Source organism: Magallana gigas, chromosome 7 (assembly GCF_963853765.1).
Source record: "Magallana gigas chromosome 7, xbMagGiga1.1, whole genome shotgun sequence".
Lineage (NCBI taxonomy): Eukaryota > Metazoa > Mollusca > Bivalvia > Ostreida > Ostreidae > Magallana > Magallana gigas.
In genome coordinates this window covers 39,195,019-39,222,469 of record NC_088859.1, presented here as the reverse complement: position 1 = coordinate 39,222,469, position 27,451 = coordinate 39,195,019, and the positions used below count along the sequence as shown (strand labels likewise).

The following is a 27,451-nucleotide window of genomic DNA, read 5'->3' as shown; positions in this document are numbered from 1 at the left end:
AAAATTATACAATTACACTCCCCTCCCCCAAACAATTTTATATGAATTTTGCTGATTTTTAAAAACTAAATAGTTTGTCATATTTTAGTCGGTAGCTGCAGAATATTGTTTAAACCAAAAAAAATCAAAACTAGCGAAACTCAAACAAAATGAGTTGATAACATTTAATAATTTATTTCAAAACCCTGCAAATATAATGGAACAATCTGCACAATTGCTGCAGTCCCGGTGTTGATAAAACACATTTCGCAAACAAAAGGACTACCAGGGGGTGGACTTTTTTTATTCAGCAAACTGTATGTGGTCAGGTAACGTAGTAATTCCACCACCAACATTAATGATTATTCAATATTAAAAGTTTTTGAAACCATTTTATTTCTTAAATATAACGACCCCCATTGCAAAAACTTCTTTAAAAAATAATAAGACGAGTACTACACGTAGATCATGAAAAATAATGAAAGGAGCCATCATTGGTAGGCCACATGTACTTGTATATGTCTAACAACAGGAAAAGTATTTGACCAAACATAAAATTATTGTCGCCACGATCGTACTGTTACCCTTCCTTTTCGTGGATTGATTGTAGAGTTTATGATTAATAAAACAATAAAATCTTAAAATCACTGACGCTCGAAATAAGCCCAACTCATAATATTGACTGGTATATCAATATTTGATATTCTGGTTCTACGGAGAGCCATGACTGTCATTAAACTGCCAGATTTATGACTTGGATCACAATCAACTTCTTTTAACAATTACAGTTGTTGTTTTTAACATCTGACCTTTTGGGTTCTGCAATCAAGGAAAACGTTGATGAACCAAAATATAATGAAAGACTATCATCAACTGCTATAAAATGACTGACAAACCATTCTGCTAATTAAGTTCATCGACGGGCTTTCTGATACAGAAAAATTAGTGTTCGACCGTCTTTGAAAACGGCAAAATAGCACATCTTGATATTCTTTGGCTTAAATGAGTTCTATGTCCAGTGAAAATTGATATTTGTCAATCGGTAAAACTTGGCGTTAAAAGGACGATAAAAACGTCTGAGAGCGGCAATCACACTTTCCGGGAGTATCGGGTGTTTACGACCCTTGCTTTCGTCTAGACAGTGTCCCCGCTTGCTAGACATTGTTTTCTTGATACACGGAAATCCTCGGGTTTTATTCAGAATAAAATTGTCTTCTGTTATGAAAGTCCTTAGTCCTAAGAATGTCTGGACCTTTCTCATTTCCTCCCCTGGATTTGTCACTAAATTTTCACCGTGAACAAAATGAATTTGTTTCAATGGAAACACAGATAGCCAGTTCTCCAAATGTTTGACGTATAAACCGATTCTGATCACAATCCACGAAGTGTTTATTTTAGTTGTGTCGTTACGTATAAAAGCAGAGCTTTGGAAAGACTTGGATTTGCCGTGTTTGCTGAGAATTTGGGTATAATCTGATATAGCCCGAGTCACGGGGTCCCTCACAACTAGTACAAGTTTGGTAGAGTTGGACATTCTGTAGATTCTAGCCGGGACTTCTTTGGTGATGAAATAGCTTGGTGTTTTCTCTATGGTCAACTGGTGTGGTAGCGTTTCCGGCATCAAGTTCCTGTAAAATTCCAAAAGATATTAATTACTATGTAAATTACAATAGTAAGCCATATAACTTGTAAATTGTAAAGTAATTCGATACATGTGTATTGCATAAAAACGCTTTAAAACACACAAGCTGTAAATTAACAACAATAGACTGTAATTCCTATAAGATGCTTGGATTCTTTTCAAACTTTTTTGTACAGATTGGGAAATAGCCCCAAAATATAGCTGTACTCGTTCTTTCATACCGGTAACTCCAGTTGAATTAAAGTGCGTCTGTACTTTGAAACCTTGCAAATTTTCATAGAGAGTGTTTGATTTTCTGAAACCTATAAATTTGATGTAACACAAGTACCGTGAGGTAAAAAAATGCTACAGAATACTTAATTTGTAAATCACTGAAATATGCTAATTTTCCATCCTGGAAGTGAGTAAAAACCAGCCCCTGAAATAGGTAAAATTACCGAAGTAAACGGTAGTTATCAAACTAAATCTGCGAACAAATTTGATGAAATACCGTTTACGTGGTACATATGAAACTCATTGTTTTGAAATATAATGTGTCGTCCATATTATAACGTGCCCGACTCCTCTAACTCTCAGTAAATAGATGATTATTTCTGATTAATCGATAGACTCCCGTTGTCACCCGACGTTGTCGTTTATTGTAAAACTTATAAAATGATAAGACAGGAACTTACTTCAGAATAATTACACCTTGAAAGTCAGATATGAGGATATTTACACAAGGGTTAAACGTTTGTACCAAATTAGCCTCAGATCTGCGTAAGTGAGGGTCTTATTTAAGTTACAAATTAAATGTAAACATTCTGCCTCTGTTTTGAATCTGTAACAAATATTCAAAGTTCACAAGAAGACTCTCATCAACAAGGGTAATTGATGCGAACTGTTAAATATCTAGATCTTGGAGTAATCAAAGGCAGCTTCAACATCAAATGCTTTGCATCTTTCAAGTCAAACATTTGGCATAGAGAAGGGTATGCTAAAGATTCAGCGAATTGGGCAAATAACGTTGATCGTTTGTGATCACTATAGTTAATGTTATGGGCTATTCCGTTTGTAAGATCCATACTTACGTCAAAAGGTAGTTAAAAATCAAACTTATATCGACCGTAATAAGTTTGAAGAATTCAAATTTACTTTTGATTCGTGTTTAAACGAGGTAATTTTATATGAACTACGTGTATTTCGGTTTATCACTAGGGAAAATATACTTCATCAAAGCACTAAATTTGACTTTTATTTTGGTCATTGATATTCGTTTATTGTACTCAATTAAGAATTCAATACTGAAAACGAAACCGGAAGTTGAAAAGCGCACTGACCGTATAAATTGGACACAATCCGGATGTTCTAATGCTGGGAGTTATGTTCGGTGTTTTTAGAATCTCGAATCAATGAATCTTTTTCTCTCTCTCTTTCTCTCTCTCTCTCTCTCATATTCATCGATTAAAAAAAGATTTACTAGTCGACAGTAGCACTGGGGATGACCTGCTGTATATAATTTCCGCTTTTAAATGAATGTATCGACAATTCATCTGTGAGTAATTATCTCAAACATTTTCACTGGGCAGCTGTCGACCACTCTTTTTCCGCGACTGGGAAAAAAAGCTAATAATTTTTTCAGCAGTCATGAGTTTATGGATCCGTGAAATCCTATTTTCACTTCTCTTTACTTTGACAGCTTTTACAAATGGTATTTTTCATGCGCGATGAGACAAAACCAATGGTATCCTCGCAAATACCGTTAAAATATACAAAGAAACGTCATGTAACTATTGTACAATAAAATCTATTTGAATATCGACTTGTTTTAATGCCATAAAAGTATATTAATCTGCATTAGTATATGAATGAGACAAAAGCATCGCAAATCATGGATGCTGCGTAAATGTTACAAAATGTCAAAAAATTTCTGTCACCAACGATTTCATATCCTACTGGGTTTTTACATTATTCAAAGCATAAAATATCGATCGGGGGATTGAAACATTATTTATATCTCAGTGATTAATCAGAACTAATACAAACTTACTCTACGGATTATTGTTAGCTCCCACTAATGGATTAGCTGATCACATGCAATGCCTCAAAGCACTCAATCCGGCAGCTACCAAGACACCAGTAATTTAGATATCAATGAAATAATAACTGTATGCCTTTAAATAATTCCCAAAGCTGATTTTTGTGTATTTCATTTTTCTCCGACGCACTTATTCAATCCTTTAACATCAAGCACAGTTTGTAAGATTTTAGAATGATGATATTTTTTATCGACTAACATTTAGTGTCAGTAAATACATCTACAAGAGAACTCAATACACAGTATCTCTTACATATAAACTTTAATTTTTCGCCCCTCTTTCAAAAATGTACTTATTAATCTTTGATTATGCCATGTTTCATTATTAGATACAAAGCAGAGAGGATATAGATGTAAACCGCCAACCATACAAAATACACCAATGGTTGCTTGTTCGAAACTCTAACAACGTAAGTGTGCATGATCTCTTGGGGAAACTTGTGATGTATAACCGGTATTTTCGTAGAGAAATTGTATATATATGAGATATACTTTATGAATTTATCTTTTTCTTTAATGTTCAGTATCGTCTGCTTTGTAACCCTGTGATGACACTTATAGATACGTTTGACGTATGTATTTTCCTAGGCAGGGAGGCGAATCGGTTGTGTATTGGTGCCAGAAAAAGTGCTAATAATATCTGTGTTATTATGAATGTGTTAAGTTTGGTGTTTACAAAATTTACTCATCCGTACGGCTTCATTTGAATTAAGTTCCCTTTGACAAAGAGGGTTTTATGAAATTATTAACACTGACCCCCGAGCAAACTTGACACGGGCAGGTACATGGGTATCAGGTACTGAAAATTGACGTCTGCTGTCATAAATTACCGCGCGGTAACACGTTACATTCAGATACAGGGTAACGTTACAGAGAATTTAAAACAAGTTGACGGGTTAAAAGTTTAATGCGTTTTACTGACACTAGATGTTCCAGCTCGTTTGTCCGTGGGTTGTGTTACTTTTGTGTGTCAATTCCCGGGCATTGGACAGATACACAATCCGGGTACCTATTTGTCGACCGAAACAATGCGAGTACTTATTTGTCGATAGACAAAACCTGGATACTCACAATATGGGTACCAATGACAGTATCCTATCATATCTTTATTTTCAGATACTCTATCAAAAACATTTAACACTCGCCTCTTAACTAAAACGTTATCAATTACCACCCTGTATGCTTGTTTGGGGATCTTTAACGTCAAATGGGGCATAATTGATTTTTTACATTAATCCGAAAGACCTGCGAAAATAGCAGCCACTTATTTGAAAAGAAAGTTGTATTTATTCTTCGGCTTATGGCAGAAAGACATCAAACAGACTACAAATAATCAAATACTCCATGCTACTTAATATTCAGCCGATACATCATGAACGTCCGTAATTTTGTTTTAACTTTGGGTTGGGGGTACACTTGGATATTTTAAAGAACTACTCCACCCAGTTAATTCCTACCTGTACCAATCCAGTCCCTTTTGGTAATGTTTGTCAAAGAAGTGTGGCTCCGGACCAGTGGCCTTGACATCAGGATGGACACGGAGAAATTCTAACAAGGCCCGGGTCCCGCCTTTTTTTACCCCTATGATTATGGCCTGTGGGAGATGCCGTTTCTTCAAACTTTCCCCTTCGACAGAACTTTCTTCCTCGCTTTCCTTCGGGACTTCTGCTTGGCTTAATTCAGATGTCAAAGTAATGTTCCAATTAGCTGCAAGTCTGTGTGCTTTGTTAAGGGATTTTCCCGTCCGATGAATATGCTTCAGCCGATGGAATTGGGCATTGTCGTTTGGTAAAATATTCCGTAAGTTCCTGTTGTGGTGTCTAAAATCTGGAAACTTTGAATAAAGAAGTTCCTCCGAGTATTTTGAGGCAGTTTTTCCGGCTTGAGAAAGAAAAGGGGTATTGAAAGTAAAAACACTCAGAGTAAAAATTAATACTCCAGCGCACAAAACATGACTCCATGCTTTTTTGCGGCAAATTCTAGCAGTCCGAAATAAAGTAAAACCCCGCATATCCTCTCATTGTCAACTACATGTAGACCACAACAATCTCTGCCACTACTTGTGAAACAAATTCAAGAGGTTTAAACAATTGGTTTCGTTTTAAATAAATAACCAGTTGAAATTCTTGAAAGTGCACAGATTTCTATTCACTAGTCAAACGATTCAGTGAAAAAAATTCCAAAACAACACTGTTCATAATTAAGAAACGAAATAGCACGGAACACAGCGATTTAACACCTGGGTGCCCGCTCTCAGTTTCCCTGCACTGTCACTAATTCACCCCATTGTGAATCTCCTATATCTGTTTTCTTTCACCTTGGTCAACTGTGTATCAACATAAAAATACGAACCCGACACCTCGATCCTTGTGTTATACTTTGTACGATAACAAATATCTGCTGATAACTCCGATAGGGATACCTATTTGACAGACAGACTAGTATACGCACTCTGGAGTTATTGATCCAGATTTCAGTCTGATTGGTCGAAAGCTTCTGGTAGGCAGGCGCGATAAGCAGCGCTCGGAAAATCCCTCTTTTATTAAAAAACATCAACATAAACCAAGCCTGTTACGATACATACAAGATGTTCAAACTGGCGGAAAATGCCATTACAGTTTGTTGTCCTTTAAACCAAAGTCTTATGTTGAAAAATCGAGAGCTTAAATATTTCCCTTTACTGGCTGGAATGTCGTCAAAAATACAAGTGCGTATAAATACTGAATATAGGCTCACATCAATTGGTACATGTATACCAGTATTATTAAAGTGATAGAATCTGTCGTTCGTGGACATATTTTAATCAAGAAAAAATATGTATGTCTTAATAGTGTTTTGATGTATTACGATTTCCAATTATGGTTTCGTTTTCTTTCAAAACAAGCCATGCGGTTAAACATAAAATACTGCGATTATAACACCTGCAACACTAAAACCTCTTTATAGAAATTGGAAAATGTCAGGTTAAAATCTATTTTCAGTTTCTAAAATAGAGAAATAGTTTTATATACCTTGTGTGGGATCAGATGTAGTAGACATACTTATACTAATATACTACTTAATTCGACGAGATTTCGGGGTTTTGTGATATGAAGTAAATATAAGGTGTACATCACTTTATTCAATAGGATTTGAGGCTTCATGATAACGATACTTAAGAGTGAAGTAGACATAGATATCCTTAGCCTTTACTCGTCCTAATTTCAGGCTTCCTAATAACAAGATAGTTAAAAAGAAATTTGTAGATGTTCATAAATCATATGGAATTTAAAGCGTGATTTTGATAAATAAGTTAGCGGTTTTCATAGTTAATAGAATAATGAGTGGGTACAGAAATTAATGTTTACCAAACCCAGGAGCTTAGGGGTGAATGCTTTCGGACCCAGGTTGACTTCGCATTCCTTGCACAAATCCAGGGGACCGTTATCACCCCCAGAAAGATAAATGACTGTGACAGGTAACAGCGTTAGATATCAAACGATGCAGCTTTATCGCATGATACCAATTTCTGGTAATTAAAAAATTTATTTCGCGCCCTGTTTATGACATCTTTTGCCGTTTTAATTTGCAAATTAATCTATGGTTTTGCTTTAATTTTAAACGAATGACATAACTGTTGGCTTATGATCCTTATTTAGAGGGTCATTTTCAATGTTTCTCCCATCTGAATATGATGGAAACATGGAAGATGTAGAAATATGAAAATGTTTCTATAGATAGACAGCAAAGTAACAGAGTTGGAAAAACCTACAAAGCTGACACCTTAGTTTCGATATATTACCATCAAAATCGCCCCATTGTTGCGTTAGAAGTCATGATTTCCACCCGTCAGTGGCTTGTATTTCTATGGATATGGAACAGTAGGCCAACATCTGATCTAACCGGAACGACAAGGATGTCCTTTTAAGATGCAGGTATCAATTATGCTGTCACATTTTAAGTAATACACACTCTTACAGAGGATTTATTTGAAATCTACCCGACAGAAGACGTGATTCGATCATTTCATGGGTCATGCAGCAAGCAAAAAAAAAATCAACAATGGCGGCTAATAAAAGCATTTGAAAATAAACTAACCTACACGTGTGTGACACATCGACTTTTGTCATCAATTATAAAAGATGTAAGTTAACTAAATGTTATGTATCTTGGTCATTACATTTTTATTCCTTTGAGATTATAAATAAACGAACTTTTTTTAATGTAAAATATACGCAGCTGAATTGGTTTTAGATTTATGAGACAATATCCATTACAAGAGTTAATCCCGAAGTAATGTCACAGAATTTGTGGTCATAGTAAGCGCCGTATTGTACATAATTTTGTATCAAAATATACACAACCATAAATCTGTTTCAGTTTGAAAATATGTGAGTTTGAACATATTTTATTGCATAAACATATACAAATGATTCGAACAAGTTCTAACAACTTACGAGGTCCTTACCAAAATAGTTTTTATGTTTCGTTGAATAGATCAAGTGATACAAATGGCTAAAACGTTATACACATTACGGCTGTTTAGATACATCAAGTTTAACATGATTTTAAAGAAAATCTAAACAACAATTTGATTTTTTTCCCCGACATGTTAAATTAAAAGAATAGATTATCGATGTATTTCTATATAAAACACCCCCAAAATGCTAGATTTGCTAAAATAGATATGATGCAATTTTGTTTCAATATAGTATGGGCAATTGTATTGACAAACATTATTTAGAGGAAGAAAGAGTTAAAAGAGTATAATCCAGAAACATAGAGTTCCACATGGGTCGCCAGGTATTCTGTACATGTAGATTCCATTCGAAAAACTTTCACTTAGGACACATTTAGTAGGTTGCAGCCTTGAAATGAGATTAAAACAGCATTACGACGTAAGAAGCTTTCAAGAAATAAAACATGTGATCAACATTTAATCTTTTTAAACAAACAATGTTATACTTATATTATAAGTACCAGGGTAGTTAATGCGTCAAGCCGCCTATACACAAGCAGTCAAGTGCAGCTAATTAGTGTAAATTCCTCGGTTAATTAATCTTTTACAACACAAAACCATTTCTCTAAATGTATTTTCCAACTGCCAATTCTTTGCAAAATCCTAAGAGGATGAATACAAATCTTACTGGATTTAAATCTCTATTGGGGCATACTAACATTGGCCCATATCATCAAATTAAACTTTTTTTCTTGGTAATAAACTTCCCTATACTTTGGACTCTCGCTTCAAAGAGAAGAGAAGCAAGATGTACAACTACAAATGTATCCTACAACAAACATATTGATCATGTAACTATATCATAGGTACATATTTAACATTAGATATGGCTGCCTTATGTTTTGTTCATACTTAATTTGGACAAATTTATATATTATTTTGAAAACTTGTGACAAACAAATGATAAATAAACACATGCTCCTGAACTGCTAGAATAAACAAACAAACCTCGTATACAATGCAACTCAAGTCAATAAAAAATACTCATTTATATATATATATTTCAAATTGGCCCTATTTGCATCTTTGAAAGCTTAAACAATTGGTGGAGTAGAGTTCCATATCTGGACATTGGTGTTCCTTCCGAGATTCGATCCAACTTTATCGTTCTGACTGCAATATCGATATTATCGATTAAAGAAATGTATGACGGTATAATAGCAATATACAGCAATTTTTATTTGTTACATTGCAATATACATTATATTTACATTTATTAACTATTTTATCCCTTATTTCTGAAAAAATTCGATTGTGTTCAAAGCCAAATCGCAATCTAATCGATCTAAATCAATCTTTTTTGTATAAAAAAATACCCATTTTCTATGAACAATTTGCTTCAAAAACTTTTTTATTGTTTAAATGAGCGGCATTTCTCTGCTGAAATGTATGTTATCAACCCTGATGCACTGTTTAATACAACAGGAAAGCAACGGCAGTTCATATTGTCATGTTGCTTTATTAAGTGTGTATTTAACCTTTTCAACGAAATTAAACAAAATGATTATGGTTGTGATTCTATTCGTGAAATTATGATCAGGACTAGTCAAATGTTCTGGTTAGTGACGTCAGAATGTAAACAGGACGGTCTTCGTGGGGCTCCGATAAAAGTATTTTCTATGAGTGATTTACGACAGATCTTCAAGAAAAAAACTGGTCAGTGAAAATATGTAAGTCAAAGAAACATATCGGGCACACAAATTAGTTATTTGAGTTGTTCTGTGAATATAATCTATTTGATACTACTTCGATCGAAGACACCAATGCCGCCATTGTGAACACCTACTCACTGCCCGTTTGTACATTTACACTATATTATTTTGTGCTCATTGAGTCTTCATTGTGTTATACATCGTATATATACTTCGTAATGGCCTCTGGCAATGCTGCTGATGTAAATCCACTAAAGAGACAAAGACAGAACAGCAGCTTCAACATGTCCTCTGATCTTAGTAAACTCAATGACCTGCTAGACTCAATTTCTTCAGATGAAAACGAATTCAAACAAGCCATTAGCCTTATTCTAAATAAGGAAAATTTCAAAAACGCTCTAGCTGGAGTTTTTGTTACAGAGGTAACACAATTACGCAATGAACTCAGTGATCTTTATTTACGAATTGACGAAATGGAACAATACTCTAGAAGAAACTGTCTCAAAATAACAGGCATACCTGAAGAGAAAAACGAAAACACTGACACCCTTGCACTTAATGTATTCAACAATCTTGTTCTTAAAGAAAACACAGAGAAAATCTCAGTTAAGGATATCTCCAGGTCCCACAGGGTAGGGAAATATGACCCTCGCAGGAAAACACGCGACATCATAGTCCAATTCACCAGCTACAGAGATAGGGCCAAAGTGTACGGCAATAAAAAAAACCTGAAATCATACAACAACAACCCTTCAAAGCAAACTGGCCGCATATTCATAAATGAAGCCCTCACTACCAGGCGTTCCGAACTCTATGGGAAAACTCGAGACCTTGTAAAGAAGAAGAAGATCGACAGTACCTGGACCTACGATGGACGCATTTACGTTAAACTCAGCGGTCCAAGAGGTAAGAAGGTCATCATTAACTCCTTGGAGGATCTGGAGTGCTTCCATGAGGATAACGCGGACAGCAACCACGAAGAGGGATAGATCTTAGCGTCAACACCCATGTCGTAAACTTACAAAACTCTTCGTTGTGTTTATAAACACTCACACGTGCCCGAGTTTTACAGACGCTTGATTCGTGGTCGTTTCAACGTTTCCTTACTTTCGTTTTCGTTTAAAAACATCAGTGCAGTGTTTCTACCAACTTTAAGGATGCCCCGTGTTTTCACGCAAAGTATGTTCACGTTTAGTTTTATCTTCACATTACTGTTATTGTCACACCGTCTTCACCATCTACATATTATAGTTGGATGTTATTTTGTTCTTTCATGCATTGCATGCACTTTTTACATCCAGATATGTGTATGTAAATATTACAACAGTTCTAGATACAGCGGTAGTTTACAACCCGCTTTCCATGCTATTTCTACAATTTATCTCCCAGTTCCACCATGTATATTGTGGGAGTTAATGCACTTTTCTTTATATTTTTTATGCACTTTGTCTAGTGTAACTTTTGTTTGTTTGTTTTTTTGCTCCTTTGAATTGACACACTTTGTATATTGCCAAATACTTGTAAAATCTTCATACCCTCTACGCTGGCGGTACAGATGTAAATTAATCTATGGACTCTACTTAACTTACATATTAGACAATGGGTAACTCTCTTGAACAATACCGTGCCGCTGTGGGGGTTTTTTATACTCAATGTCATAATATACTCTCGAAGTCTGTTCTCAGATTTTCCAAATCTGTCAACATGTTAGACTTTCTGCTGTTTATATGTAATATCTTTAAACAACAATGCAAAATATTGTCTTCTTGGTCTCTTAGAATTAATTTTTTTGCACAGCTGTTCATGTTTTTTATTCTTCTACTGTCTGGTGACATCGAGACAAACCCAGGTCCTTCTGTTGAAAAATCCCTTGATATATTACATCTTAATATTCGAAGCATTAGGAACAAGATTGACTCTCTAATGTATTTAGTGCATGATTTTGATATTTTATGTTTTACAGAAACTCATTTAGACTCAAATGTTTTAAATGAAAATCTGTTCATTGAGGGTTTTAATAATATGTTTAGAAAAGATCGCAACTGCTATGGTGGTGGAATAATGATTTTTGTTTCAAACTTTTTAAAGGCGAACCGTAGAGAAGATTTAGAACCTTCTGATACTGAAATTATTTGGATAGAAATACCACAAGCGAAAGGGATTCTTCTAGTATGCTGTATTTATCGTCCACCACACTCTAGTAGTGCTTTTTGGCAAAAATTGTCTTGGTCTTTTGAAAAGGCTACTGATATTTCTAATAATATTGTAATACTTGGTGATCTAAATATTGATTTTTTAAAGGTAAATAACTCACATGAGATACATACAATAATGAACAACTATAGACTGACAAATATTATACATGAACCCACAAGAAGTACACACAACACAAATACCCTCATAGATCCCATTATAATTAGTGAAAATATATGTGTACATGATTCTGGTACTTTAAGTGTATGTAATGCTCTCAGTGATCATCGGGCAACTTATATCTATATTCATCAGAAAACAAATACAAACATTGCATATAAACGCAAAATTTGGGATTACAAGCATGCAGATATGGAACTTTTAAACAAACTCATACTTGAATGTGATTGGTGTAGAATCATTGATGACACAGATAACATAGATAAGGCCACAACAAATTTTACTAACAAACTCCTTTCTTTTATTCATCACTGCATACCTGAAAAAACTGTAACTATAAGGCCGAATGATAAACCATGGATGGATTCTCTTCTTAGAAAAACCTTGCGAGTTCGTAATAGGTTAAGAAAAAAGGCACAAAAAACAAGAAGAGAATCTGATTGGGTTATTTTTCGGAGAATAAGGAACAAGGTTAATAACATGAAGAAACATGCAATTGCAAACTACTATGACAATATAGACTCTCATCTTAAGGATGCTAGCTTAAACAATCAAAAATTATACTGGAAGTTATTGAAAGATTGTTTCCACACTAAACTAACACATGACATCCCACCTATAAGATATACCATGGACAATGGCAAGGAGGGTTATGCATTTTCAGACACTGATAAGATTGAATTACTTAACAATTACTTTACATCTATCACTTTCTTAGATGACAGCAATCATGACCTTCCAACTATAGGAGGGTGTAGATTTAATAACTCTTTTTCAGAAATAAGAATACAAGAGCAAGAGATTACAGATATCATATCTATCATTCCAGTTAACAAGGCAATTGGTCCTGATTGCATCAGTCACAAAATGTTAAAATCATGTAAAGATACCATCTCAAAACCACTCTGCATATTATTTAACAAATCATTATCACTCAAAATTTTTCCAGAATGTTGGAAATTAGCACATGTTCTTCCATTATTTAAGAAGGATGACCCTTCTATCACTTCAAACTATAGGCCAGTTTCTCTTTTGTCTTGTATAAGCAAAATTTTTGAAAGAATTATTTTCAAACATGTATACAATCATTTACATTCGCAGAATCTCTTTTACAAATATCAAGCAGGTTTTTTACCAGGTCATTCTACAATGTATCAACTATTAGAAATATACCACTCGATTGTTAAAAGTATTGATGAAGGCAAATTTTGTTGTATGGTGTTTTGTGATCTTTCAAAAGCGTTTGATCGAGTATGGCACAAAGGTCTAATTTACAAATTAAATATGTATGGAATTAGTGGAAACATGCTGGATTGGTTTGAGAGTTATTTAAGCAACAGAACACAAAAAGTTATGTATAGAAATATTTTTTCTTCCGTAGGCCATGTTAAAGCTGGTGTTCCTCAGGGCTCAGTACTTGGGCCATTATTATTTTTATTGTATGTAAATGATGTAGCTGAAAATATGATATCTGTATGTAGATTATATGCTGATGACAACTCTTTACAACAATGCTCAGATAATATTAATGTTATTGAACAAAATCTTAATCATGACCTCAGAATATTAGATGAATGGTCAAAAAAATGGTTGTTGAAATTCAATCCACAGAAAACCAAAGCTGTATTTTTCCATTTGAAAAATGTACATCATTTTCCTAATTTATTTTTTGAAAATTGTCAGTTGGAATATGTTACTGAACACAAACATCTTGGTATACAGTTATCTTCAAACTTAAGTTGGTCAGAACATATTGATAACATTGTTAAAAAAGCTTACAAAAAACTGGGGTTACTTAAAAAGCTAAAATTTTCTGTTTCAAGGGATATTCTATCACAAATGTATGTATCTTTTATTAGACCACAATTGGAATATGCTGCCGAAGTTTGGGCTGGTTGCACACAGATGGACATAGAAAAATTGGAAAAGGTTCAATTAAATGCCGGAAGAATAGTAACTGGGCTCACAAGTTTTGCTTCAAGAAATTCAATTTATTTTGAAACAGGTTGGGAACCTTTGGAACACAGAAGAAATAGAGCTAAATTAATAACTATGTACAAAATGCACAATAACTTAGTACCTACTTACATACAAAACATTGTACCATATACAAGAGGCAGTGTTTCAAGGTACACAACTAGAAACTCTCTTGATTATTCTGTTCCAAAATTTAGATTAGAACTATTTAATAAATCATTTATTCCTGATACTGTCAGAAGATGGAATGCCTTAAGTCTTAATACAAGGGAGGCAACCTCTATTAAAATATTCAAAAAATGTTTATACAATGATACGGTAAAGCCCCAGAAATATCTTTCATTTGGAAAAAGATTTTTAAACATAACACATACACGTTTGAGACACAACTGTATTTTAAATTCTGACTTATTCCGCTGTAACTTAATAGCCAGTCCAAACTGTTCGTGTGGCTTATCAGAAGATGCATACCATTTGTTTTTTGTCTGTAAAAAGTATACAAGAGCTCGGAATTCTCTAATGAATAAGCTATTGACATTAAGTTACGTACACATTATAGATGCTTATTTATTATTATGGGGGGATGATTCGTTGACAAATATACAAAACACTGAAATTTTCAAGACAGTACAAATTTTTTTGAGTGAATGTGGTCGTTTTTCAAAAAATGTTTAAATTTATAAGGTGATATTATATATGCAGTAGATTGTTTATTCATGTATATTTATGTGTATTCAATATTTCAATATATTCAATGTATGGCAATATTTATAAAATTTCATTACTAGGAGAGGACTATCTAAGTTTTAGAACTTGTGTCTTATCCTTTTGATTTATTCAATAAAATATGTTCAATTCAATTCAAATGTTCTTAACGTCCACATCCTTGGCAATACCTTCCAAGTGGATAAAATCACTCATTCGTGATCATATACAATTTGGTACTGTCACAATATACATGAAAGGGTTGTTTAAGAATCTATCTACCAATATCAGCATTAATAATTATAAATGTTCACTAAATAACAAATAAAAAAACCAAACATAAACAGTTATTCTTAAAGTCTTTATTAAAAAATTTATTGTCGAGTTTTGGAAAATTATCTTACTCACCAAAATTTCGAAACAAAATGCTTGATTTTGGTCCAACTCTGAGTCAATAATCCGCCATTATTCAACATATAAGATGTTTTCTTTCAGCATTACAGGTACATGTTTTGGCTTTATTCTTGCAATTGCAGTTTTAATCTATCATAGAGCATCCCCTTCTCTGTGGTGTCTTATCGTTATTGATACGAGATTTCGTACCTTTTTACATCTTTACGGCGTTGAATAAATGACAGCGCTTTCATTGTAATTTTGAAATGCATATGGCGTCAGGTGGGTTTTTGTGCATTATTGTGTATTAGTTTATACGGACAAAAGATAGAGAGATAAAAAAAAATCCATGACAGCTCACTGTTTTGCTCTTATAATAATTTATATCACCTGGAATAAGGGAAAGGAAAAGAAAATTTAACCTACATTTCCCCCAGAGTGCCTGCATTCTGATTAATTTTACGGATGCAAAAAAGCTACAAAAGATTGATGAACACCGCTATATAGAGATATGCTTATTTAAACTTCTGTATGATAGAGAATTTACCGGGTACCATTACAACCCATAAAGTTATTTATTTAATGATGATAATGCTTCGGATATGCCCAAAGTGAAAACTTTGAAAATAAATACACTGTAGATCATGTAATGTATGTAGTTTTAAATTTTCCCTGCAGTTACCGTAATTTGCAATGACATACTGATCTAATATACTAGTATTCTTGCCCTGAAAGGGTTCAGTTAAACCTTATTTCCCCAAACTACGACAGAGAAACCAGTCCAAGGATGGGAATACAAAACTACTCATGAATAATTTCTCTGAAGCTGTCTCTCGTCGTACATCTTAATCAAGTATGATGACGGAAAGTTACGGATCTATCCATGTTTTATATCTCTCCATGGAAATCGGGAAACAACAGCTTTTTTATGGTTTCTTTATTTTCCAATTTTTAAGCGCGGATTTATCAAATTATTTGATTTTATATCTTCAAAGAATTTCTAGTTTTCATTTGATGCCATTTTGAACGTTTCGTTTGTGGAACCATGGGATAACTTTAAAACGTTATTGGAGCCGCCAAAGGTGTTTGATGTGTATTTCTACGTTGAAATTATGGTCACAGAGGATTTTTGAATCAATAAATGTTCAAATCTCCGCACAGTAATAACTCTTTTTCTTAATTATTTGATGCACTTTAGACTTTTACAGTCCCTAATGATTGGAAACTTTGTATCAATATTAACAAATATCTTGTACACCTCTATCTGGCATTATAAGTCTGAACAAAAATCAGATACTTTCCATTAACTGTCTCATTTCTTGTCAAAATTAAGACATGTATAATTGTCTGCTCATCGACCAGTTCCATAGAATGTTCCATAGATAGAAACTGATGAATATATCTGAACGAGATTCTTTCTTTATTACAGTATTTCTTCGTAATAACACTCTCGGTATTGGGCTTCACAACTCGCACAATCAAATATTAATCTTAGAGCATTTCAACCATTAAGTACAAATCCAATAGACTCATTTATTTACAAACAGTACTAATTTGATATAAAACATTAAAAAAACCGATTCATATATTGGTAGAACCTTCACTGTAAGATTCTTTGAATATAAGCAACACCTTGTGGACTTCACAACGGTGTATATAATATCTTTGTATAATTTATGGTATGTGGCTTTGTGGTATCTTGTTGTTTCGCATTGGTTTATGGATATTGATTCTAAACCGTACAGATTTCTGGGGCCTCTCGTAAGTCCAGAAAACTACGGAAGGAGAAAACAACACGCTAGGTGGCGTGAGAATGCACATCCTTGCCCTTTGATCAGATATTACGACTGGAAGGATTATTTAATCACTTTTACCACATTTCTGTTAAAGAACAGCACTAGGAGTACATGTACTCCATGATAATATAACGATTCAAATGTCAGTCCTTTTTTCAACTCAAACATCGGAGGGAATTTTTTGTTGATACTGTCATGCGTATTAATAAATTTAACAGGTAAAGGCATATTGTCAATTTAAGTCTGAATCTATGGCATTTCAAGCATTGTTATATTTGATTTTAACCATTTTGTTGTGTAATTTTCAATTTATCTTGTGTAGAACAGAGATTGATGATGAATCTAAAATGGTGTGGTCATGACATACGCGCACATTTTATTACATTTAAATTATTCAAAATTATCTGTAACAATTTTTTAAACATAGATAAGTTTAGTAATCAATAATATTAGACTTTTAGTAGTTTAATGTATTTGGTTAAATAAATCTTAATAGCAATTCTATTTAAAGAACTTATCACTATACCATTAGAGTTGTTTTTTTAATTTCTAAATGTGATCTTTTTGTATGATTTAATCTGACTAGAAGAAAAAATAAGACTGTAATCAAAAACCGGATATGTTGAAAATGACTGTTCTTTTTTACATGTGGACAAAGGATGCTATTTTGAGTCACTGTCGTTACCTTTAAATTACATAACATTATTCAAAAGAAATCAAAGAGTCAGTGCCTTTCCGAATATAATACAGCCGATATCAATAACCCTCTGCAGAAATTTGATTTAATCTTATATAATATATTTTAAAAATATCAACACTTTCTATTATTTTCATAAGGCAGCTTGATAATTTGCATTCAGAACAAAACTTGTAGTGGCCACGCACGAGAGTAGAGCTCCAATGACAAACCAATGTCAATTGTAGGAAGACATCCTGAAGGTTGTAAGCAGGTGGGGAAATTTTTCGATCTTTATATAAGCCAGTAATGAACGCAAAAGTATTGAAATGAGTCCTCTCCGACATTACTCCGACATTACTGGTTTAGGAAAAGATTAGTTTTCTTGAAATATCCTTCTAGGTGTTTTTTTTAATCGGAATTAAACAGATTTTTTTTTAATTGAAGAAAGTAGATTATTAAATGAGTAAATTTTAAATCCCCTAATATAATCGGGGTTTTTTTCTTTAAAATGGCGATTTTTTTTTACCTTATATTATGTAACCAATATTGACACATGTGAAAAAAAGTATTAAAGGTGATTGAACATCGATTTCCTTACATTGTATTTAATGCTGAGCCCCAGAGTTAGAACATGTCCTCTATCTCCCAAAAGTTAAAATTTTGAGGAGCAAGTTTGTATAAAGCGTTAAGTTGCATCACTCACCAAAACCTTCTGGCACATTGTGTTTGAACATATTGAGCATAAACATATACAAAAGGTTCGAACACAAGTTCTTACAATTTACGAGGTTCTTACCTAGTATAACAATTTACAACTGTATCGTAGTTTAGAATGCAAGGTACATAGAAATAGATATTACTAGAGTAGTTAAATTATTGAACAAACGCACATGTATTAAAAACAGTTCTGTTTGAATTTGGTCAAGGAATTAAGACTGAAATTATGAGAATCTGCCACAATCTCTGATAAATCTTTGAACAGCTAAAAAATACATGTACGTTGGTTTAAATTGACACTCAGAGATTCATCTCCCCACAAAAGTAAATGACAATAATGTTAATTTGATTTAAATTCAGAAGGTTAGAAAACAATTCATTTCGTGCATTGGTATAATTCTTAAATAAAAAAAAAATGATAAGAATCTTCTGGTGATCCAAGTTGGCAATTAGGGCTTTCAATGTTATTTTCCTGAGAAGGCCGAAGTTTAAGATACAGTTATGTCTAAGTTTTGTGTGTATGATGTTAAGTCGGCTCTTGCGGAAGCAAAAATAGGACGGAGGTTTAGTTTGGTTTGATTGAATACTGCTTTTGAAACCTGTAAAGGAGGAATTATTTCTAATGATTAAACTTAAACTATTTGTCACAGTCACAGTGCAACATATGTTGCCCCGAAGACTGTAATATTCGCAAGCTGCATGGGCCAAATTCTTGTATTTATCCACAATGTCATTAAAACCAGCTGATTTAAATTCTGCTGTTAAATCTTTATTAGCGACAACGTCATCATTATCGGGAGGAATGCGTGTTTCGGAGTCTTTGAACCCTAAAAATTAGAAAAGGTTATAATTAATTACCCCAATATATTCAAACTGAAATTAATTCAAATTAGACACGTTGAAGTAAAACACATCTCATAGAGTTCTGATAGATACAAAAAGCATGGTGTTTTACAATCGCATGTATCTTGCGTGGCATACTGGGTAATTATGATGTAGGGTGGGATGTTACGACGATATTACATCAAGTATTTGAATACTATATGTTTTTGAATAATCTAAAGATATTTTAATTTAAGGTTTACTTAATAACCAAGATACTGATATCTAATTACTTTCTACTGCCATTATAATTGTAATTAGGGTATAGAAACCCGTAATGGACCATTCAGTGAAAGAGTTCGAAGTAATTATATCAAGGCTGAATAACAGCATGCAAAGGCCAATCATAAAAGGGGGAAGCAAGTCAATGATTTCAATGCAGAAATCTTCAGTTAAAGGATTCCCTCCTTTTACCCGACAAACATCCTGCTGAGAGAACTCTGAAAGACTTTATTAAAGTCTATACAAATATTAATCTAACGACTTATGAAATATTGATTGTTTGCTTTTAGTGCCACTTAGCGTATTAGAATATGGCTCAAAGGAGAGAGACTCTTCAAAAGAAATTTTGAGCAGCTAAGTATCGGCGATGTTCATAACCCTCCACTTGAAGTGACCATCCATATTGACGGGGGTTACGCAATATTTAGTTTACCAAGATCAAATATTTATGATAATGGATGGCATTGTTTCGCTTGATTTCAGTTACCAGCTGTATGATATATATGTCTGACATCGCTACTTCAACGAGAAACTATTTTGTTTGAAAAGTGTGTTTATTTGCGAAATTTTGTTAAAGACACTTCATATTAACCAAAATGCTGAAAAATCTTGCGTTTGGCCTTTTGCCATAGATTTTAGTTTTACTTAAGTAACTGTGAACGATTTAGAACACTTCAATAATTACTCCAAACACTTCATAGTTAATGGTTACCATCGATTATCAGGCAATAAAACTCCTATGCAGAAGATTCAATATTTATGGTTTTTTAAAGCTTAATTAATGTCGTTTTAAAATTTCTGTTTGACTGAAACGCAAACATGGATGTATTTCTCATTACGGTTGGTTTTTATAGCATTGCGCTTCTTTGCAAACATTAATTGCAAAATAAAACTACAAAAACTATCTTCGTCACCTGACTTTAGTTTTATCGATCTGGGAAAGAAACATTGCATGTATTACAAATGATTTCAATAAAAATAGCTCAGATAACCTTTTCGGTGTGTCATTAAATAGTTTAAATAGCTTGAATTTAATTTGGTGAATAAATCTTTTTCATTCTTTTTCACGTCAACGATCCGCATACAATTAAAAAAAGCGACGAAGTTGCTTGTTTCACACACTGGTGTCTGACTCGAACTGAAAATTAAAACTGGCATTTTCCTTAAACACATTGTTTCTCAGGTTTTCACGATTGTTATCTGTTTTCTCTTCGAACACCCATGACGACTGTTATGTTGATTCACACATTGCTTTCCTTTTTTGAATCAGTTTTATGAAGTATTCTCTTCAGTATATGAACTGCTGATTGACCGTGAACATCTGATGTCTGAGGGCACCCCGCAGTCGGGTCTGCCACGCGCGTTCTTGCACGGTTAGTTAGGGTCCAACCTGGTAACGGGCAACAATTTTGTTCTGTAAAATAAAATACCGAGATAGATCATGATTTTGATTTCAACATCTACATTTACATCTATATACACAGAGAATATTTCATGGCGAAAAAAAGAAACAGACCCGTACTAGCGAATCTGAAAAGCGGTCGAGCTAGTTGCTCTTACGTTAATATGCTCTTAAGATGGCTGGGTGGTCGTGGTCATTTATAGACTAAATTGATCTCCGTTAAAAGAATAGCTCTGAATAAAAGTATAAGGGGGGTCACATTTTAAAGCCTAAGTTTTTTAATGAAAAAATTATCAAATAAAATTTCATAGCTTTCAAGATCATTTCTGAAAATTTAAGATTGGATGGTTAATTTGTTGATCATCCAGCCTCCTTCATGTAAGGTGTAAGGTGAACAGCACACGGTCATTCCAAACATGTCTACCATATTCTTACATTAATTTGGTTGAGAAATTTTTTCGAATACTAGTAAATGCAAGATTTAAATGATCAGAAAGCACAAACCTGCATGGCCCTCAGTGTTATGGTAGTAGAGGTCCGTAAAACTTCTGTCACACATCAACCAAATATTTCGATATACCAGGTGAAGGCCCTAAGTCCAGTTGAAATCTATATTTGTCATTCTGTAAAACTGTTCATTGTATGGACGATAGAAGCGTCTGAGGGCTGACATAACACTCTCGGGGAAGCGTGGGTGGGGTCGCCCTTTACTCTCGTCCAGACAGTGTCCTCGTTTGTGTTTCAGTTTCTTTTTTATGCACGGAAAACCTCGTCTTTCATTGAAAAAGAAATGTTTGTCGGTAATAACCGGTTCTAAGCCCAGGAATTTCTGGACCTTTCTCACTTCCTCGCCTGGATTTGTCACTAAATTTTCACCGTGAACAATATGAATTTGTTTCAGTGGAAACACAGATAGCCAGTTCTCCAAATGTTTGACGTATAAACCGATTCTGATCACAATCCACGAAATGTTTATTTTAGTTGTGTCATTTCGTAGAAAAGCAGAGCTTTGGAAAGACTTGGATTTGCCGTGTTTGCTGAGAATCTGGGTATAATCTGATATAGCCCGAGTCACGGGGTCCCTCACAACTAGTACAAGTTTGGTAGAGTTGGACATTTGGAAAATTCTTTCCGGAACTTCTTTTGTTATGAAATAACTTGGTGTTTTCTCAATAGTTATTTGATTAGGCATTGTTTCTGGCATCAGGGATCTGAAATTAACGAAACATGGTTCTTAGTAAAATTTACATGAGATGTTCTTCGATTTAAATAATCGGATTTCTTTTAGCATAACTTGTAGGAAACAGCTGTAAAATTACGTTTGTTTGGTTTTTTTTTTTATAAAAATGAGACACGTTCTAAAGCAAAAAAGAAACACAGAACTATTAAAATTATGTAAGCTCATAATGTTTGCACTATAAATCATTTCATGTTTAACGTAGATGCCAGAGCTATGGGAAGATCCGTCAGGATACTAAAAAGTTATCCATGTGTATATCATTTCATTGGAGGCAGTAATTGCTTCTTGAAGCTTTGAACCATTCTCTATTTCCATCATCCTGTATAAATTCTGACATAAACTGTTTTTCGCTGTTGAATAAATTGTTTGAGTTGATCGAGTTTTGCAGAATAAGCAACCACCCTTGGTAATTTTACGATCTTCTAATCATTCTTTTTCTCAATAAAATACTGCAGACGAATCTTCATTTTTTAACATTGGACATGCTGCTGTTAGGATGCTAATTGCTCGAATATATTTTTCTGATTTGATATTGATTGAGATTTTTTTTGAGGAAATCAACCCCACATTTAAACGTTTAAATATCTGTAACACTAAACACAATTAGTAAGAATGCAACATAATTGGATAACGATATAACATTCTAGGAGAGTTGTTTTCCCCAGAAAAATTCTCTCTCTCTCTCTCTCTCTCTCTCTCTCTCTCTCTCTCTCTCTCTCTCTCTCTCTCGCTCTCTCTCTCTCTCTCTCTCTCTCTCTCTCTCTGTGTTACGTAGATATGTGCAAAGAATCACCTCTCGCACACCTTATAAACCGGCGCTGTACCAGTAAAGATGTGATTACTGGTAAAGAAATATCTCTTTTGACATAAAGAATGACACATTAGCTTTTCATGTGTGAGCAATTATCACAGAATGTGCTTTCTCTTATTGCTGCAAACATAACTTGCTGCTCTTGACAGCTGATGTTAAATATTACACCAAGCTCCAATCAAACTCAGGAAATAACATTTTTTGGGGGTTAATTTTTGGATGATTATGTTATATTTTTCTACTGATAAAACACACGAAATTTCAATCGCCTTTTTTTTATGGTGTATGTAAAACACGATTTTAAATAGATTTTACAAATAAAAATTCAAATCCGCGATAGAGCAGAACTTGAATATATATGGCTTTGATATCAATGTTACGTGGAACAGATTGTCCATCGATAATACGGCAAAAACTTTACTTTTGAAACGCTTCTTTAGATTACAAAAGTGAAAAATGCAAATATCAAACATTCATTCCTATGTTTTAATACAATTATTCCTTTTTCAAAAAAAGGGAAATATAAACCTCTCCCATCCTTTAGCAATAAGCGATTTGAGTACTGTGTAGGCGAGAAAGAGTAATGGAGTGTAAAGTAGGAGATGATTGGATAAGTTAATCAGGAGAAAGATGAACAAGATGTAATTACAGGGACTATACACGGTGTCGGTATCTGAGCCCGGGGTCAAGGACAACTTCCAGTTTGTAAATGCTAAAGTATCATAATCACAGAACCAACGGAATCCTGGTCCCCTTAGTTATTTACCATACATCTATGAGTATGCATCTACTAACGGGAGGAATTTTTTACATTTTGATTTGTCTTCACAATTACATAACACAATTGTTTATAAACTTTTTATATCAACGTTAATTTCAAAATAATATCATGAGATATCCTTACTAACAACAATTGATGTAGAGTAAAATATTTCTTTATTTTTTTTATATATACATGTATTAAGGCAACCCAAATGGATTACTAAAATCTATGATAGAAGATACATTTTGCATAAGCCAAAAATCAAAGTAAAATATCATCACATAACTAGGGAATGTTATATATAGATAAGTGAAATTACAATTTAGTCATAACCTAAAACTGCTCTCTTCTGTGGTGCAGATTTTTGCATTTTGTTTCCGAAACATAGGCAAAGTTATTTTTTTTTTTTTTAAATTTAATTTTGGTGCATTTTGTACGATTCCTGATTTGGTTTATTTAAAATGATTCAATGTACATGTACTTGTTTATTGTTTTATTGAATCAAGTTATTTCTCCCTAGCAGTTTTTGCGTTTATTGATAAAAATCACAACATTTATAAATTGATTAAAAGATATAGCATGTTTAGGAATGTCTAATCAGCAAGGTTTAACCTAAATATTTTCCTTACGTAGAATCCCCGATATTACACATAATCCTTTGACGACTTTCTTGTTTATCATTAAAATATTTTCACCTTAAATGAAAACAATTTTGAACAAAAACGGATTCCAGAATGAATCAATCAAATACCCTTCAAGTTTTATGGAAATGTGGTTTTTCCGCCCGAGCGTAATCTTAAATGTCTGTGAAAAGATCAATTTCGCTCTCGGTCGAAAGTTTCTATTTATTCTCGGGATTATGGTCAAAAGTTTTCAAATACAAAAATAAAGACTTTCAATGAAATTTACAACTACGCTAAACATTTATCAAACATATCGATAAAATCGTTTAGAAATTGCAATGTGCGAATAGAATACAAACAAATTCCTACCTGTACCAATCCAGGCCCTTTTGGTAATGTTTGTCAAAGAAGTGTGGCTCCGGACCAGTGGCCTTGACATCAGGATGGACACGGAGAAATTCTAACAAGGCCCGGGTCCCGCCTTTTTTGACCCCTATGATTATGGCCTGCGGAAGCCGTCGCTTTCTGTCGTTGTCCGTCTGCGTTAAATACAGGTTGCCGGTCTGGCTCGAGACTTTTCCTAGATTTAATTCAGTTGTTGCTGTCAGATTTCGTCCGTTCTTGAAATTAAAAAGTTTATGGGCCGTTCTCCCATTGTCCGTTCCTTTAAACTGCAATCGACTAACATTGCCACCGAGGAAAATGGTCCGCAGGTCCCTGTTATGGTATCCGGATAGATGGCCTCTGTAACTTGCCGGAACCCAAGCATCATGGGACAGTAACTTGTCATTGAAACCTAGAAAACACACTAGGAAGAGTACTAAACCAGCGGAAATAAACGAGCACGGCGATTTTCTTCGGATTTTTCTGACAGTCTTCAATGCATTGCCGATCATATTATCTTCTGGTTTAACTTTGAGTTGATCATTTCTTCCACAGGAAATACTGTGTGAAAATCCCTAGCCAAAGTTTTCAAATACCAATGTTATTGAAAGGTCAACAAAGACAGCATCTCGTCCCTGGTATGACGGATCGTAGTAACACGCAATTTTGTTTTAAACATTCTATTTACAATTAAGAAAAGAATCGGCATGGAACTGAGCTATTTCACACCTGGCTGTCCGTATATAAAGCTATCAACATACCACTAAATTTAACCCATTGTGATGTGGTATATCTGTTTCCTCACACCTAGGTCGCCCGATCATCAGACTAAGAACGCTGCAATCTAACACCTTGATCCCCATTCACACTTTGGTAGTTGTGTTTGATAACGGAATCGGTGCTGATAAACCCACCATTCTGAGGCTCTACGATAGAGAGACGGGGAACGGTACCTCTGCTCTGTAATGATATTGATTCCAAGTTCCTGTGAGCGGGGGGCTTTAACTAGCTAAGCGATTGGACGAACCTCTTGTAGGCAGTAACAATAAATGTCTTTCTTTCATCTCATTTAACCATAATTTAACAAGTGCCCTCTCAAGAAATTCTCCGTTTTCATTCACATATGTCTTTTACGGCATATTTTACATATATTTCAGATAAGACATATTTTTAGCTACATATAATACTGATTCGCTATTTAAAGTTAATGAAAATTTAATTCAGAAAAATGAACTCTCTTGCAATTATAGATGTTTGCATGCGATTTTCGAATACTGTTGAAATACTGAAACATATTTTAAGAATTATATTCAAATACGAGGAAGGAAACAGATTTTGATTATTATCCTTTTGCACAAACCACCAAAGCCTCTCTGTGGTTCCGGGGTGGTCGATATGACAGCCGTAAAGATAAGCGACCGTGACAGGTTTGGTATAGAGTTCCCCGGGACGATGTGATCCAGTTATAAGACCCCCATTTAATGACAACCCCAGTAAATATTTACTCTCTCCTCCGCTATTGTCAACTGTTCTCAGTGGACGCTTTTAATTGTCTTACCCAACATAAACATCTCCCTCAATAATATCCGCTGAGAGATTTTGAACGGGATCATCTCTGCAGAACAAAGACCCCTTTTCCGGGAACAGGGCTCAAGGATACTGAATGAAAAAGATGTGTAACGCCATTGAATTGATAACAATTCAAATCGATCGCTTTATATTGGACCAGATTGTATATTTCACAAGAAGTCTTTTAAATTTCAATTACTATAAAGTAATGCATGGTCAAAATGTCATAATGCGATATAAGATAGTTTTTACACAACGCGACTTCTAAAGGTCTTTTTAAAAAGCAAATTTATCAAGTATACAATAAAATGTCATAACATTTAGTCACTTTCATTACAGATATCATAATATATACCAAAATCCGCTTTTATGAATTTTGTTTTATTTTGGGTTTTTTCATTCGTGTGGTAATAGTTTGTCAGTACAGTTTGCATTGTTCCTCCTGTGTCAAGGCTTTTCCTCAATTTATGGACATTGAAATGCATTTCGAAGACCATTTATAACTTTAATTCTTCTCTAACTATTGTGGTAAATGTCATTACATTGGTCCTTAAAATATTGAATGTCACCTCAATATAACCTCGAGAACAATGTCAGAACAAAAGAACACATTTTGGAACAAACTTTAATGAAGACAAATTTTGTCCAATTTTCTCGGTTTTCTTAACCCTACTGAAAATTATACATTCTTATGCTGTTAAATGACTATGAAAATTGCACGTCTGTTTCTAAGAGGAAGATTTATTTCCAAAATCTTCCGTTTTCCAGCTACTGGCTAATCCATTGAAAATAAATAAGATAGTATACTATTAGATGCTTTCTATGATACTAATCCTCACTTTTTACCAAATGTAATAGTGCATATCGTTTTATCTTCCCGTCAATTAGGTTTTGTCATAGCCCGTTTTTGAACTCTCAACATCTTTCTATAAATGCAGTGTAAAATCTATAAGTATTATGTTGACATTATATACAAAGACTGTGTAAGTTACCAAAATACACCTGAAGTAATAAACCTAAATTTCATGCGAGACACATAGACGGGGTAAATCCATTTGGTACATGTA

The 27,451-nt window shown here is 33.9% G+C and overlaps 1 protein-coding gene across 3 annotated transcripts; it reads right to left on the bottom strand.

Annotated features, from left to right (window-relative positions):
- Positions 1 to 149: 149 nt before the first annotated feature.
- Positions 150 to 25,848, bottom strand: LOC105322388 (heparan sulfate glucosamine 3-O-sulfotransferase 6). Of its 3 annotated transcripts, none has more exons than XM_066065186.1 (2): positions 24,801 to 25,796; positions 150 to 1,607 (listed from the first exon to the last, which is right to left on the bottom strand). In XM_066065186.1, the coding sequence occupies exons 1-2, from the start codon at positions 25,325 to 25,327 to the stop codon at positions 989 to 991; spliced, it is 1,146 nt and encodes a 381-aa protein (XP_065921258.1). In that variant the 5' UTR covers positions 25,328 to 25,796; the 3' UTR covers positions 150 to 988. The 3 variants fall into 3 exon arrangements, with proteins under 3 accessions (XP_065921258.1, XP_011419366.3, XP_011419367.3); XM_011421064.4 differs by lacking the exon at positions 24,801 to 25,796 and adding an exon at positions 5,156 to 6,175; XM_011421065.4 differs by lacking the exon at positions 150 to 1,607 and adding an exon at positions 21,499 to 22,205 and having other exon boundaries at positions 24,801 to 25,848.
- Between the last annotated feature and the right edge of the window lie 1,603 nt (positions 25,849 to 27,451).